This window comes from Mobula birostris, chromosome 17 (assembly GCF_030028105.1).
Source record: "Mobula birostris isolate sMobBir1 chromosome 17, sMobBir1.hap1, whole genome shotgun sequence".
NCBI lineage: Eukaryota > Metazoa > Chordata > Chondrichthyes > Myliobatiformes > Myliobatidae > Mobula > Mobula birostris.
Window position 1 is genome coordinate 68,816,803 of NC_092386.1, and position 16,948 is coordinate 68,833,750.

The 16,948-nt window shown below is 41.6% G+C and overlaps 1 protein-coding gene across 3 annotated transcripts in view; it reads right to left on the reverse strand.

Annotated features, from left to right (window-relative positions):
* Window positions 1-16,948, reverse strand: part of cenpe (centromere protein E) — a 155,599-nt gene that overhangs the window by 114,246 nt on the left and 24,405 nt on the right. For all 3 annotated transcript variants that reach the window (XM_072281880.1, XM_072281879.1, XM_072281878.1), the window contains exons 9-12: window positions 5,602-5,653; window positions 5,164-5,251; window positions 2,975-3,101; window positions 561-680 (exon numbers count right to left, since the gene is read on the reverse strand). In XM_072281880.1, the coding sequence (XP_072137981.1) occupies window positions 561-680; window positions 2,975-3,101; window positions 5,164-5,251; window positions 5,602-5,653 (387 nt within the window). The remainder of the gene's footprint in view (window positions 1-560; window positions 681-2,974; window positions 3,102-5,163; window positions 5,252-5,601; window positions 5,654-16,948) is intronic.

Here is a 16,948-nt window from a genome sequence, read left to right on the forward strand (position 1 = left end):
ACTCTTTCCAGGCATCATCTTTTTTGCTAAAGTACATCGCAAAAATCGATTTTGCATGAATAAAATTCTTGGCTTTGAACCCCCGTCAAAGATCAGATGAAGTAACTTTCTGCCCCAATCATGGTATTATTACAATCACCCTTGGAGCACACATAATCCTGAACTGTACTATACAGCTGACTATAGGCCTGTGTAAAAATATTAACCTTAAATTTAGTATAATTTTAATATACAATTTAAAATTAATGTACTCCAAAAGGTAAATGATACGCTCATAACTTGTCATCAACCTATGACATGACTTGCTATATCACCCAATAAATCATCCAAAAAAAAAAAATCACCTAATTAGTTGGAATAAAGGCAGTTAATGTTCAGATGATGGGCACTTTAAGCAAAAAATGCATTTCACTCCCAAATTTTGTTCTGATTATCATTTCCAAATTGTGTTAAAAATAGAATTAGTTTTCAAGATTGTGAAGATATTTCTAGCTTCATGGAGTGTAAATGAGGGGAAAAAAGTAAAATAACGTAATTCCATAAAATATTGAATAACTTACTTCCTCCAGATGATTTTTCAGATCCATTATTTCTTTGCGACAGCGTTTCAACATTGCTTGGTCATCCAACACTTCATTCACATGAGGTGTGTTCTTCATGAACTTGGCAGTGCTTGCAAACTAATAGGACAGAATGATTTACACATTTAGCAACTGGTCTGTTTCTGTTAACTGGGAAATTTTCATGCCCTCACAAAGTTGTTCAAACACAAATTAAGTACTTTTATTGATGAGAAGTGCAAGCAGAGTTTCACAAGATCTAAACCAATTTGTATAGCTCTGTAAATAGCTAAGTTCAAATAATATTCTGCAACCTTGCAGAGTTAGGAGCATGCAAAACATTGATGTTTCTTTCCCACTTTTTCGATACAGTACATAACTGAAAAGACATAATCAGGCTCCAAATCTTCTTCCTCCTCTTTGGTCCCACACCTACCACAGAACACATTAAACACCCAGGTTAAGAACCCCAAAGAGTACTGAAAAGCTAAGTTTTCAGCTATAGCCAAAGGGCTGGAAAAACAAAATGCCATTCATTATTACTTGGAGGAGAGAATAATATAAACACTACACAAGTATAAATCAAGAGTATTAAACATTTAAATGACAAAGAAAATATTGTAGCCTTGTTGATGAAAAATAATCAAAAGAGATTGGAGCATTTCAAAGATACAAGGACACGGCTTTTGTTTTTACAGTTTTGAAATCAAGCAGACTCAGTGGTGAGAAGCTCATTTGCACAAGCAGGTCTGAAAAGTAGATATCATTCCCACATTAATATCTCATCCTAAAGCAAAAAGTTATCTTGTAGTTAAGAAGATCAAGTTAATATTCAACAGCCATCAACAGGAAATGACACTAAAGGTAGTGATCTAAAAAAAAGAGGTGAGCAAGAACTTGGAAAGTGGAGAGATAACCAAGGACACCGTCTAATCACAATAAAGGGAATGTATAACTGAGGACCATTTCATTTGGATGGAAGATGGTATGGGAAGGACAAGTACAGAAGAACAGCAGAGATCTCTTACAAAAAAGCAAGTGGAAGTGCAATGCAGGCTGTTGTTAGTTCATTATGCAACATCACACCCATTTTATATTCTCTTTTTCTTAATAAATTTATTAATGAAGGGATCATATGCATTAGTCGAAAAGAGAGTTGTCATTTGCTCTCGTACACAAAACTGAAAGTTAATTTTGCCACCATCAAAGAAATGTCCCTTAAATGTCAAAGCACATGCTAATCAGTGAAAATATAATGCTGCTTCTCTTTAAGTTGCAGCCCAGCCTGCATTATTTGTCAATCTTACATCAAGTCACATGGGACTGTAAAGATGTTGAAGGCAAGAAATAGGTAAACTCCCACTACCTATTAAATGGTCTCAATGGAGTATGATACAAATAGCCTCTGACACCAAGTCCAGCTCCTGGCCTTCACATGTGGTATAGTTACCAAGCCCAGTGAACCATTTCAAGTGAGACGAGACAGGGAAAAAGGTGGGTTTACCAGCGCCTTAAAACTAGACGCTCTGGGCAGGTGGGCTCATCAGCCGTGGTTAACAGCTCATCTAGCACAAAGAAAACTGATTTCAAAGCTCTGCAGCCTTATGGCTATATCCACTCAAGGGGAAGGCTTCAGGAGCAAACCCCAAAGTAAAATCTGGAGCTGGAGTCCCTAAGGCAGTCCTGTACTGAGTTCAACACTGACTGGCAATTCCTGCGACACCACTAGTACCAAACTCCATTGAAATCTGCCGTTCCTTAGGATTTATCAGCTGCGTAGAGAAGGGAAGCCTGCTGCAGAGGCAATAGCTTGCTCTCCATATTGTACTGCCCTGGCACATGTACTGGCAGCACTGCACCAACAACACAGATGCAAAATCCATGGCCGATCCCAACCAACAGACGACACAAAAAATTCGTGAGCAACAGGACAAATTTACCACAAGGATAAAACAGTGCCTTAGGCCTTAAAAAAAAAACCAATTGCATGTGAAAAGAATGCTGGAAAAGGTTTGTTCTGCTAATCACATTTCACAAGAGGTTACATTTTGTTACATCAGGGAAGTTTTATTATGTTGATAAGAGTTTAAATTAATGAGAAATTACAATTTTACAATATGCTATTACCAAAAATTAAATGTGCAAGTAACATTCTTGGCTGTTATCATTATAGCTCATTTCATTATCAGTCAGTAGCAGAATCACAAGTTATTGATATCAAAAAGTAACAAATTCTCGATGGGACAGAAAAGACTAAGCTTGTCATATTTGTATCTGCAAGTATTTTCATACTGTAGTATAAATTTTATTTTCCCCTAACTGATAAGTAGACAGTTTTGAAGAGTTTAAAAGATCAGATGCACTAGATTTATTTGAAAGAGCTCACTAAAGAATAGTAAAGCTGATCAACTTACCTGAAGAGTACTGAGAGTTTCCTCAAAGGCAAATGGAGCAATTGTGCAAATAATTAATGTTCTTGCATTGCCCCCTAATGAGTTTTGTAGAATTCGAGTCAGTTTACTGTCCCTATAATTTAGAAATCTAATACAAATATAAAGAGAATTAAAATGAGCAAGCAATAATGAAAGCACACGACCAGATTCACCATTTCCCTTCTTTTCATGTTCAAAGGTTGCTGGACCAGCAATTAAGGCAGCAATGTTCAACTCATTCCTGGTCCTTTCCATCAGAGCAAGGAGTCACCTTTGCATTAGCTGGAGATCCATGCTGGAACATTCCATAATGCACTGAGAATTTTCAGTGCATCTGGATTATTGCTTGGTGGCAGTCCCCGAGAAGAACAAAAACCCTAGCTCAATTCGCAACTTATTCTGGTGATTTCAGATGCTTTCACTCTGAATTCTAGACAATATTTCAGTAAAATCCAATATCCACACAGGAAACTGTGTGCATTAGGGGTGAGAAAGGTCAAAGAGGGCAAAATAAGCATTCCTCTCTGCTTTCCTGCCTTTGCCGACATACTCCATGTCTCGGTGGGATATAGACTGTCTAAATCAAGAGCAAGCTAAGGAAGTGATGCAGTAAGATCCTACCTCCTTTCTCCATACAGACCATGTGTAACCTATAGAAATCAATTTGCTGAATCCTGTATGATTGTAGTTTATAACACCACTCCTTCCGTTTTATAACAATACCGTAATCTTGGGTAATGGATAGTCACAAATTATTCCTATCATTTAGGCCTCAGTCATCTAATTAATGTCACGTGAAAATCAAACCAGGTGTTTCACATACTTTCTTCAGACTCTCATAATACCATAATCCCAAGGGCGCTTGCTTTCATATAGCAGTTATTCAAAAGGGTAACAATGGATAGGCAGATAAAGTGTTTGGTTCTATTGCACTTAATGACTATCAGTTTAAAAATATTTTTACTTTGTTAAAAGGCTGCTTTAATAGTTAACCAAATGCAGTATTGTAAAATGGGAAATAGGACTGAGAAAGTTATGTAACATTCTTTGATTATGCAAAGTAAAACAGAATGGGAAATTTAAGTATCTTCACAGAAATACTATGTTCTACAGGCAACCAAATGTGAGCAACAGCACCACTGCAAAATGTCTATTTATATGTGCATGGAGGTCTGGGTGGGGGGGGGGGGGGGGGGGAAGAAAGAGGTACTTAAATTTATGGTGCATTCCAGGGAGAGGATAGAGGTGAATATGGAACCACAGGTGAGGAGTATGAAGCACCTGTGATTCAGAGCTCAGGAAAGCAGGTTGGACAGATGATCACAGGTGTCAATGACACAAGGTTGGATCATGAAGCTCAATGAAATTTGAGGGGTGGGGCCAAAGAAAAACAGAAGTAACTACAATCTGAGGAATTTATTTCTTACAAGATACTATAAAACACTGATAAGCTGCAATCTGATTATTTGGAAATACAGATGATTTACCCTCCCACTTTCCATGGCCCCTTCCAACTTAGCTCACCGAAAAATATATCATACTGTACAATTTTAGAAATCTTCAGAAATTTTAAATCTGCATACATATTCTGGACAAAAGGACAATTTCCAGAAAGGATTGAAGAAATTATTATCAAAGTATCAAAATAAGAGCCATTTTGAAAATGTTGGCGAAAATATAACAATTCAGATCTCATTTAAAATGATTTTATTTGAGCCCCACAATTTGATTTAGAGCAACATGTAGATCAATAATGCATTGCAATGTAGTTTATAAATATTCTACTTTGCTCATGTTCTGGGAAGTAGTAAAACACAGCAAGATAATCCTTATTCCCACATGCTTTAATGTTCCTTAAAAGAGGAGAAATTTGGATGTTTTCTTGTCAGGTTGAAAACAATTTTTGTGGAGCAAGTTACATTTGGCACAAGTTTCATAATTGTGCAGAAGGGTCAGTCACACAACCTTCTGAAAACAATCTCAGCATGACAGGTACTGCCAAGGGGAGAGACTGTTGATTTCCCAGAAGGCACTGAAGGAAAGGGCACACACAAATGCAACTGTCATTAGAAAAGGAACCAATGAATGATGGGTAGGACATTTTATCATTACATTGTCATCTAAATACTAAATATATTATCTACATTATATTAAGTTGAGCTGTTTCTTACCCAGATTGTCCATCACTAAGCTTCTTAATAACTTGACCAAGTACAAACAAACTACGGTTGATGTTGCATCCTTCCTTTAAACGGACACCTACAGAGAAATCATTTGTTCATCACAGGAAAATGAGCAAGCAGTTTGAAGTAACAATAAGCTTCATAAAAAAGGTGAAAAGCAACACAAAGAAACTTAGTGAAAACTGCAGGAGTCCAGTTAACTAATGGTTCTCTCTGGTTTGACTTAAAACTTATACAATTTCAAGAACAATGTCTTCATATAAAATTTAAATTTTAATTCAACAGACAATACTTAGGATATTTGTAGCAGGAGTCAGGCAGAAATATACAATTAATTGTTAAAAATATTACGAAATTTGATAATACTAGGTAAATTGAAGTATGGAGGTAAATTACCCAGCATATCACTAAAATTTTAGAAAGTACCTTCTGCTCCTGTTTGACTGGCTCGTTCACTGCCCGCCAGATCGACCAAATTCTATGAAAGAAATTTTCCATTTAATTCTCAATTCAGTACTGCAGACAGTGTACAATGGTAAAAACAAAGCAGTTTATTCACCAGTGTAATCAATTGAGGTTACAAGTGCTCATTCAACATTTAGTTTGCAAATCATTAAAGAATTCTTCCAACTGCAGCTGACTAGTTGTGACAATATCCTCTCCTCTTTGTATGTAATCTGCAATTGAGCTCATGATATTTTGTGGATGAGATGACTTAAGCTCAATCATCCCATCCGCAAAATATCACATAGCAACAAGAATACCCCCTCTTTATACAGCTGGGGCAGGGGAGGTGAAAATGACCTAGCAGGGCAGAGCAGTAGCAACAACCAGGCCAGTGGTTCTACAGCCAGTTCCAAGGCTCAGCAGGGAAGCATAAAGTCAGGCAGACAGTAGTGATAGGAGACTCAATAGTTAGGGAGACAACAGATTCTGTGGCTGTGAAAGAGATGCCAGGATGGGATGTTGCCTCCAAAGTGCTATGATCCAGATGTCACAGAAAGTCTGCAAAGATCCTCAAGAGGGAGAGTGAGCAGCCAGAGGTCATGGTGCAGTAATATAGGAATAAAGGAGGAAGAGGTCCTGCGCAGTTAAAGAAAAGACTGAAGGAAAGGTCCTCCAAGGCAACAATTTCTGGATTATTCCCAGTGCCATGTGCTAGTCAGGGCAGGAACAGAATGATAATACAGATGAATGCGTGGTTGAGGAAGTGGTGCAGGGGACATGGTTACAGATTTCTTATCATTGGGAAGCTATGGACCTGTACAAAAAGGATGGGTTACACCTGAACCCGCGCAGGACCAATATCCTTGTGGTGAGGTTTGCTAGGGCATTTGGGGGACTTTAAACTAAGTTGGCAAGGAGATGGGAACCAGAGTGATAGGACTGAGGATGAGGCTGTTGGTATACAAGTTGACACAGTGTTCAGTGAGACTGTGTTAGGACAGGCAGATGATAGGGCAAAATTGCAGTCAATTGGATGAGATGAAGTGTAACATGGGGGCAAAATCAATAAAGCTGATGAATACAGGACTGAACGTGTTATATTTGAATGCATGCAGTACACAGAATAAGGTAGATGACCTTGCAGTGCATTTAGAGATTGGCAAATATGATGTTGTCAGCATCACTAGGTCATGGCTGAAAAGGTCATAGCTGGGAGCTTAACATCCAACGATACAGCTTGTATCAAAAGGACAAGTAGGCAGGCAGGAGACAGGTGGCCCTGTTGGTAAAAAATGAAATCAAATCCTTAGAAAGAGTCGACATGGGGTCAGACGACTCTCGGCCCAAAACGTCGACTGTACCTCTTCCTAGAAATGCTGCCTGACCTGCTGCGTTCACCAGCAACTTTTGTGTGTGTCGCTTGAAATTCCAGCACCTGCAGATTTCCTTGTGTTTGCGTCAATATATCTACTCCTTTTTGAGTGCATTATTCCTTTCCAAGAATTGTGCTGCTTCTATCGGGTCATCGTATACTTTAGGCGCTCTTCCATCTTGATGATAATTATAGAGCCTAGCCGGATACCATGGGTGTGCTTGATTCCTCTTCACGCAGAGTTTGTAGTACATCACGAAAGGCACGACGTTGAGTCATCACCTCTTTAGTATAGTCCAGGAAGATCAAAACCTTGTTTCCCTTATACTCCATGGATTGTAGTCTACCGCAGCGCAGGATCAGCTCTTTCACTTGAAGGTGATGGATACGTGCCAGGATGGTGCGCGGCTTAGTGCCGGCAGACGGCTTCGGCTGGACAGAGCGATGTGCACGATCGACCTTAACTGGATACAGGAAATGCTCTTCCCCGATCAACTTGGGAATCAGTCTGGAAACAAATTCAGTAGGTTTACCATCTTCCTCGCCCTCTTGTATCCCTACAATCTTAATGTTATGTCTCTGCAAACGAGCCTCTAAGTCATGCACTTTAGCTTCAGGCTGGCTATTTTGTCTCATTAGCTCTGAGTACTTAGCTTCAAGCTCTTGCACACGTGTTTCAAGGTCACTGGTGGTTAGTTCTTGATTAGCCACACGGGCTTGTGAGTCAGCCTGTGAGGCCACAAGCGCCTCAGACTTGGTCTCAAAAACATCAAATCGTTCGTTAATGCCGCGCAGAACTGACTCAGAAATCTCCTGACCTAATTCCTTGCACATGACTTAGGTTTTATCCAGTGGTTACCTCAGACGCGGAGAAGTTCTTTACAGACCCATTGTTAGCACTAAGTTCGGTAGTTTGGCAGTCGGCAGTTTTGGCTTTATTTGCCTTTGGCATTGTCAAACTTTTCCAGACACTTAGTTTAGACATACACTGTTGGCCTATGAAAGAATAAAACACGGTATAATTGTAATTTTATCGAGACCTCGGAGAGGAGCACCGACCAAACACGTCTAATCCATAACTGGAGACCCCCAGAGCAGCTTATTGTTGAGCCCACTAGGAGAGAGGCAATTCTAGATTGGATTTAGTGTAATGAACTAGATATGATTAGGGAGCTTAGGGTAAAAGGAACCTTTAGGAGGCAGTATTCATAATATAATAGAATTTACCATGCAATTTGAGAGGGAGAAGAAAAAGTCAGCTGTGTTAGCATTACAGGGGATTAAAGGGAATTACAGAGGCATGGGAAGAGATGGCCAAAGTTGAATGAAGAGGGACACTAGATGACAGAACAGCAATAGCTGAAGTTTCTGGGGCAATTTGGAAGGCACAGGATAGATACATCCCAAAGAAGTATTACTCTAAAAGTGAGAAAGAGACAACTGTGGCTAACAGCATAAAAGCAAAAGAGGGCATATAATATAGCAACAATGAGTGGGAAGTTAGAGAATTGGAAAGCTATTAAAAAACCAAGGGAAGACAATTTTAAAAAAACAGAAGGACTGAAAAGATGAACTATGAAAGTCAGCTGGCCAAAAATATCAGAGGATCCCAAAAGTTTTTTTTCCAGATACATAAGAGGGTCGATATTGGACTACAGGGAAATGACAATGGAGTGGCAGGATAGGGGACAAAGAAATAGACGAATTTTGTGTCAATCTTCATGTGGAAGACACTAGCAGGATAGCAGAAATTGGAATGTCAGGGGGTAGAGCGAGTTTAATTGCTATTACTAAGGGTGCTTGGGAAGTTGTAAGATCTGAGCCCAATAGATGACATGACAGCATTCTGAAAAAGGTAGCTGAAGAGATTGTGAATGAGAAATGACCTTTCAAGACTCATGAGTTTCTAGAATGGATCTGGAGGACTTAAAAAAATGCAAATATTACTCCATTCTACAAGAAAGGAGGGAGACAGAAGAAAATAAGTTATAGGCCAGTTAGCCTGAGTTCAATGGTTGGGAAGCTGTTCAAGTCCATTATTAAGGATAAGATTTCAGGGCTCTTGGACGATATGGTAAAGTAGGCCAAAGTCAGCATGGTTTTCTTTAGGGGAAAGCTTGCCTTACAAGTCTGTTGGCATTTTTTGAGAAAATAACAGGAAGGATAGAAAAGGGAGAGTTACTGTGTACTTGGATTTCAGAAGGCCTGTAACAAGGTGCTGCACATGCAGCTGCTTAACAAGATAAGAATCCATGGTATTACAAGACAGATACTCGCATAGATAGAAGATTGACTCTTTGGCAGAAGACAAAGTGTCGGAATGAAAAGGAACTATTCTGGCTTGCTGCCGATGACAAGTAGTTTTCAAAGGGGTCGGCATTGGGGCCACTTTTCACATTATATGGTAACAATTTGGACGATGGAATTAATGGCTTTGTGGTCACGTTCTCAGACCATACAAAGATGGCTGAAGGGGCAGGTAGTGTTGAGGAAGCAGATAGGCTGCAGAAGCACTTGACCAGATTGGGAGAATGGGCAAAGCAATGGAAGATGGAGTATAGTGAAGGGAAGTGTATGGTCATGAACTTTGGTAGAAGCAATAAAGGCATAGACTATTTTCTAAACAGGGAGAAATTTCAAAAATCAGAGGTGCAAAGGGACTTTGAAACCTACTGAAAAGCCTAGATAGAATGGAGGTGGAGAGGATGTTTCCTATAGTGCAGGGGTCCCCAACCTTTTTCGCACTGCAGACTGGTTTCATAATGACAATATTCTTGCGGAGCGGCTGATTGGTGTGGGGGGGCAGGGGGTGGTGGGTAGGGTTGCCAACAGACAAGAGTAGCAGTCAAACACGTTGAGCTTACCCCGAAAAGACTACAATGGCCATGAAGCCTTGCACAGGCACCAGTGCGCATGCATGATTTGCACATGCATGTACGTGCCGATTTTTTCTACAAATCATTTTTGGCGATTCTGTTCGGGTGGGGGCAGGATGTTAATCACGACCGGAATATTGGTGATAAGTGGCTAATACACTCAATTTTGTTTCTAAAAGGGTTTATCTAACGAATTTAATATTAAACACACAGCGCATATTCTCCTCGCATGAATATAGCGATAAGTCAATTATCAGGGGAGGACAGGGGAGCTTGAAGTAAGTATTGAACGAACTTCCAGTAGAAGTGGTAGAGGCAGGTTCGATATTATCATTTAAAGAAAAATTGGACAGGAAAGGAATGGGGTGTTATGGGGTGAGTGCAGGTCGGTGGGACTAGGTGAGAGTAGCATTCGGCACGGACTAGAAAGGCCGAGATGGCCTGTTTCCATGTTGTAATTGTTATATGGTTATATAAGTCAACAGCATCATAACATTTTAAGTAATGTTTGGATATTAAACACAGCGCATATTTTCCCTGTATGAACATATAAAATCATTGCAACACACCAATATCGCTGAATCAGTGCGAGCCCTGGGCTTGCTTCCCTGCAACAAGACGGTGCCATCGAAGGGTGATGGGAGACAGTGATACTTGAACGGGGTTCCTTATGTCCAGTCGTCTCCGCAATTTAGTTTTCATTGCATTCATTGCAGAGATATGTTGGAAATGGAAGCAACGTTTTCAGTGCTTTCCTGGCTATCTCAGGATATTTAGCTTTGACTTTGATCCAGAATGCCAGCAGAGATGTTACGTCAAACATACTTTTCAGCGGGCCGTCATTTACAAGCTCAAGGAGTTGATCTTCTTCCTGCGCTGACATGGATGACGCGCGGGTAATGGCCTCGCGTGCGTAGTGGCTCAACAGTGGGCATGACAGGGAATGAGGAAAGGTGCAGCTGACTCCTATGGCCAGATCATATCACTTCCTCGTGGCCCGGTAGCGCATGCTTTGGGGCCCGACACAGGTCGCGGCCCAGTGGTTGGGGACCGCTGCTATAGTGGATAAGTCTAGGACCAGGAGCATGGTCTCAAAACAGAGAAACGTCTATTTATGAGGAGGAACTTCTTTAGCCAGGGAGTGGCAAATCTGTGGAATTCATTGCCATGGACTGCTGTGAAATAAAATTCACTGAGTATATTTAAAGCAGAGGTTGATAGGTTTTTGGTTAGTTAAGGTGTCAAAGGTTACAGGGAGAAGACAGGAGAATGGGGTTGAGAGGTATAATAAAGCTATGATGGAATGACAGAGCAGACTCAATAGGCCGAGTGGCCTAACTCTACTCCCATGTCTTATGGTGATTACGTACAAAGTATCACTGCACCTCAATTCAGTGTGCCAGGCCCCTTATGATCAGAAAACTTTATTAATGACCTTCCTTCCAAGATTAAGAGAACGTGGAAGTACTTGCTGATGATGCTCAATCACTTCACAGTTACTCAGAAAATAAAGCAGTCTGTGCCTGAGTGAATCAGAATCAGGTTTGTTATCACTGGCATATGTCAAGAAATTTGTTTTTTTTTTTAAACTGCAAAATAACAATGCAATACATAAAATACACTGTAAATTATAATAAGAAATATACACTTAGTGGCCACTTTATTAGATATGCCCTGTAAAGTGGCCGCTGAGAGGATGTTCATGGACTTCTGCTTTTGTAGACCATCCACTTCAAGGTTCAACGTGCTGTGTCATCAGCAAATTTATAGATGGCGTTTGAGCTGAGCCCAGCCACACAACTGTGGGTGTAGATAGAGTAGAGCAGTGGGCTAAGCACACACCCTTGAGGTGCGCCATGCCAGAGTTGATTATCAGTGAGATGTTATTTCCAATCTGCACAGACTGATCTCTCAGTGACAAAGTCAAGGATCCAGTTGCAGAGGAAGTTACAAAAGCCCGGGTTTTGAAGCTTGTTGATTAGAACTGAAGGTATGACTGTGTTGAACTTGAAGTCAAACAGCATTCTGACGTAGGTATTGCTATTGTCCAGGTGATCCAGGACTAAGTGGAGAGCCAATGAGACTGCATCTGCTGTAGACCTATTGTGGCAATAAGCAAATTGAAGTGTGTCTAGGTCCTTGCTTAGGACCTCTCAAAACACTTTAACACAGGAAATATGAATCTTCATCCTCCACAATTTCTCTTTCGGCTCTTTCCACTTCTTCAGACTCAAGGGATAACCATGGACACCTTCACTGGCACAGCTATGCTTGCATCTTCATTGGTGATGCAGAACAGTCCACGTTTCAATCCTTCAGTAGTATAATCTCCAATTCTACCTTCGTTACATTGACAACTACATTAGTACTTCTTCATGCACTCATGCTGGGCATGTCAATTTCATCAACATTGCCTCCAACTTCCAACCTGCCCTTAAACTCACTTGGTCCATTTCTGATACCTTCCTCCCCTTTCTCGATCTCTTTGGCAACAAGCTGTCTACCAACATTGTTAATAAAACAACCAATTCCCATGGTTATATTGACTATACCCGTCTCCTATAAAATTACTAATCCCTTCTCAGTTCCATCATCTCTTCCCAGCTGTTCCCAGGATGAGGAGTTCTTTTCCAGGACATCAGAGATGTCCTCCCTCTTCAAAGAGTGTGTTTCCCTTCTTCCACTATTGATGCTGCCCTCACCTACACCTCCTCCATTTCCCAGACATCCATGTTCACCACATCTTTCCTCTGCCTTGACAGGGATAGAGTTCCTCTTGTCCTCACCTATCACCCCATGAGCCTCCACATCCAACACATCATTCTCCACAACTTTCCATAGAGATCTCTCCATGATTTCCTTGTCCATTCATCCCTCAAGATAACTAATCCATCTCACTAAGTTCCCTCCAGGTACATATTCCTACAAGCAACAGAAATACTACACTTGCCCATTTACCTCCTCCCTTACCTCCATTCAGGGCACCAAACAGTCCTTCAAGGTGAAGCAACACTTCACCTATGAATCTGTTGGAGTCGATTTTTGTATTCAGTGCTCCCGATGCGGCCTCCTCGGCATTAGTGAGACTGACGTAAATTGGTGGACTACTTTTTCAAGTGCCTCCATTGCAACCACCAAGTGTGAAATATCCCAACGGCCAAATACCTCATATTCCATCTAGGAAACCCCGAACCATCGACTGTTTATTCATTTCCAGAGATGCTGACAGGCGTATTGAGTTCCTATAGCATATTGTGCGTGTCCCTCTGGAATTCCAGCATCTACAGAGCTAGATATATTTAAGATGCAAGTGCCACAGGGTGATCATTGGTGAGGCAGCTCACACTACTCCTCTCTGGTGCTGGTATGACAGTTGTCCTTCTGAAGCAGGTGGGTACCTCCAAATGCAGCAAGATTGAAGCTGCTCTTGTAGACTCCTGCCATTTAGTTGGTACAAGCTTCAGAGCCTCACCAGATACACCATCAGGCCAGTCGTCTTATGAATATTCACCCTCAAACGATTTTCTGTCATTAGCCTCCAAGACAGATCACAGGGTCACCAGATGCAGCAGGGATTCGCAAAGGTGTCATTTTGTTCTCCTTTTCAAAGCGTGAATAGAAAGCATTCAGCTCATCTGGGAGTGGAGCATTACTGCCATTCATGGTGTTAGCTTTTGCTTTGTAGGAAGTAATGGCTTCAAAGATACAATTTAATGTCAGAGAAATGTATACAACATACATTCTGAAATGCTTTTTCTTCACAACCATCCCGAAAACAGAGGAGTGCCCTCAAGAATGAACGACAGTCAAATATCAGAACCCCAAAGTCTCCCCCCACTCCCCCCTGCCGCACACAAGTGGCAGCAAGCAACAATCCCCTCCCCACCCCCCACCGGCACCTAGGACTCAAGCATGAGCAAAGCAACAGCAAAAACACAGACTTGCAGTTACCACAAAGACTTCAACGTTTCACCCGGTATTCAACATACCATAGGCTCTCTCTCTCTCTCTGCCTTATGGTTTGGGGTGGGGGGAAGAAAGAGGTGTCTCTGTTTTCCCAGTGAGCGGGGAGACATAACACACAACTCGCTGGTTTACGACGTTAACAGTCCGCCACGTTGCTTTTTTCGAGTTCTGTGCCCAAAAATCTGGGCACACAACCACAGATATTCCGACTCCCCCAGATCTCCTGTCGCGACACTGACCCTCAATCCGCCCGTCTCCAGAGTCCTGAGACTCTAGGCTTCCAAATCCGAGCCTGACTTTTAGGCCGAGCCCTTGGCATGCCAAACAACAACGGCCGGTTATGAAACCCTGAGAGCGGGTCCCATTCCCACAAAGAACCGCAGTCAGCGTGTAACTCCAGTTCAGGGTCTTCAAAAGAACCCTGAAAGGGGAAAATAAAGATAGCAAAGCTGGAAATAGAGCTGCTGCCGAAGATGCAAGCAAAGGAGTCGCCATTTAGCACCTTCCTACAGACTCTGCCATAGCTGACATGTATCCAATTCAGCCTCGGACTAGAATTGTTATTCCCCTTAAAATAGCCTTCTGTAAAACTTCTTGTATCATTCTAGATCACCAGTGTTGAATGGCACAGGACCTAGCCCTCAGCAGACTGAATTTCCTGGTTCATCCACAGCATTTGGTTTGGGTATATCTCAAAGGCACACAAGTCATGATGAAATCAGTGACAAATGTGGAATAACATTCAGACTCTAAGATGAATCCCTGAATATTGTCCACTCAAAGCAGTCCTGTCAGCACCCCTAAACCTCCCTTGACCATACCTTCCTGGTCCTGATTATGTTGCTCAGTTCCTCCAGTGCGTGCTTGATGTTGGCCTGAGGTGGAAGCTACACGGCTACCAGGATGATGGAGGAAAATTTCCTTGGCAGATAAAATAGATGACAATTTGATTGCTAAATGTTTTGTTCCAAATCAGGCGAGCAGGACAAAGACAGAACCGCCACATTTATGCACCATGAGTTAATCATAAAGCATACTCCACGCCATCTAACTTAAAAGGCTCAGCTGTCCTGCCTTTGCAGCAAATCATAAGCCATTGAGCTGCAGCAATGCGTCCAAAATGGCCGGGGATAGCCATGTTTTCATGAAGCCAAATAAACAGCAGCCCCTTATATCCCTTTGGGACAGCAATTTTGCTCTAAATTCACCCTCAGGGTAAAGAAGCAACACATTATATAACATCTGGGTAGCCTTCAACCTGATGGCATGAATATTGTTTTCTCCTTCCAGTAAAAAAAATATTCCTACCCCTCCCCTCTTCTTCTATTTCCCACTATAGCCTCTTAACTCTCCTCACCTGCCTATCACCACTCCACACCCCCTCCTCCTTTCCTTTCTCCTGTAGTCCCCTCTGCTCTCCTATCAGATTCCTTATCCTCCAGCCCTTTATCTTTATTACCCACCTGACTTCACCTATCACCTTCGAGCTATCCTTCCCCCACCTTTTTATTCTGGTGTCTTCCCCCTTCATTTTCAGTCTTGAAAACTATTTATTCATTTCCATAGATGCTACCTGCTGAGTTCCTCCAGCATTTTGTGTGCACTTTCAAGCATCTGCAAACTTTCTTATGCTTATAAATTGCAGAGAGTCCCAGTCCATGCTTAGGTAGGAGTTAGTTCTAGCCATGATCAACTCCTCAAAGCTCTTTATCACAGTAGATGAAAGTAACTGGGCATAGTCATTAAGGAAGCTCACCCTGTTCATCTTGGACACCAATATGCAGGTTGAAACCCCGAAAGCATTAGTATGAGATTGAAGATATCCTTGGCACAGGTTTTCAGTGCCCTGCCAAGTACACCATCAGGGCCTAACGCCTTAAGAAGGCTCACCCTCTTGAGACATGTTCAGATGTCAGCCACTGAGACAGATATCATATAGTCACCAGATGCCGTCAGGATTTTCACAGATGTAGTTTTATTCTTCCTTTCAAAGCGTGCATGAAGGACGTTGAGATCATCTGGGAATCAAAGGTTTCGCCTTGTAGGAAGTGATGGTCTGCAAACCCTGCCAGAGCTCACATTCATCCAATTTCATCTCCAACTTCACTCAATTGTTTTTTCATTCTTAAGATAATCTACTAGGCCTGGATAACATTCAGGCCTGGGCTGATAACTGGCTTGTAATATGCCCTGACAAAAGTGGCAAAGGCCCCCTATAACACAGGAGCCGAACTGCCACAAGTGATTTACACCTCTGACATTCAGTATTGCCGAGTCTTGTTCTGTTTTGAACAGAACAGTTAAGACTAGTGGCCATGACTAAAAGAGCTAGTTAGGAGGTGGATTAGATTAAGAAGATATGCAGTCCTCTTTTATTGTCATTTAGAAATGATAATGCGTTAAGAAATGATACATTATTTCCTCTGGTGTGATATCACAAAACACAGGACAAACCAAGACTGAAAAAACTGACAAAACCACATAATTATAACATATAGTTACAAACAGTGCAACAATACCATAACTTGATGAAGTCCATGAGCACAGTAAAGTTCAAAGTTTCTCAAATGTCCCACATCTCACACAGATGGGAGAAGGAAGAAAAACTCTCCCGGCCATGCCGACCACGATCCGACTCTGAGTCATCCGAAAACTTCGAGCTCTGATCAGCACTCCTACACCGACTACTGAGCGCCATCTCTGTCCGAACGATCGACCTCCTTCTCAGTTGCCAAAAGCAGGCAAGGCCGGGGATTTTGAGGCCTACCCTCCGAAAGATTCCTGACCACACAGTAATGACAGCAGTGAACGGGCGTTTCAGAAATTTCTCCAGATGTTCCTCTGTGCTTTCACATCCATTCTCCATCAAATCAGAATTGTCCATGGCCCCTATTTAACAGATACGATATCATTTTTCACCAGAGGGCTGCGCACACGCAGGCGCGCCGCCATCTTCTCCTCCCGCACATCCTGCAGTGAGCAAATTGTCTCCTGACACATCAAACCCTTTTATATTAAATAGGTGAAACTCAAGTGTAATGGAATATGTTTAAGTAGTTTACTTTGTCCCAGTTGTATAAAGCCTAATGAATATTTATTGAAAGTTATTCAT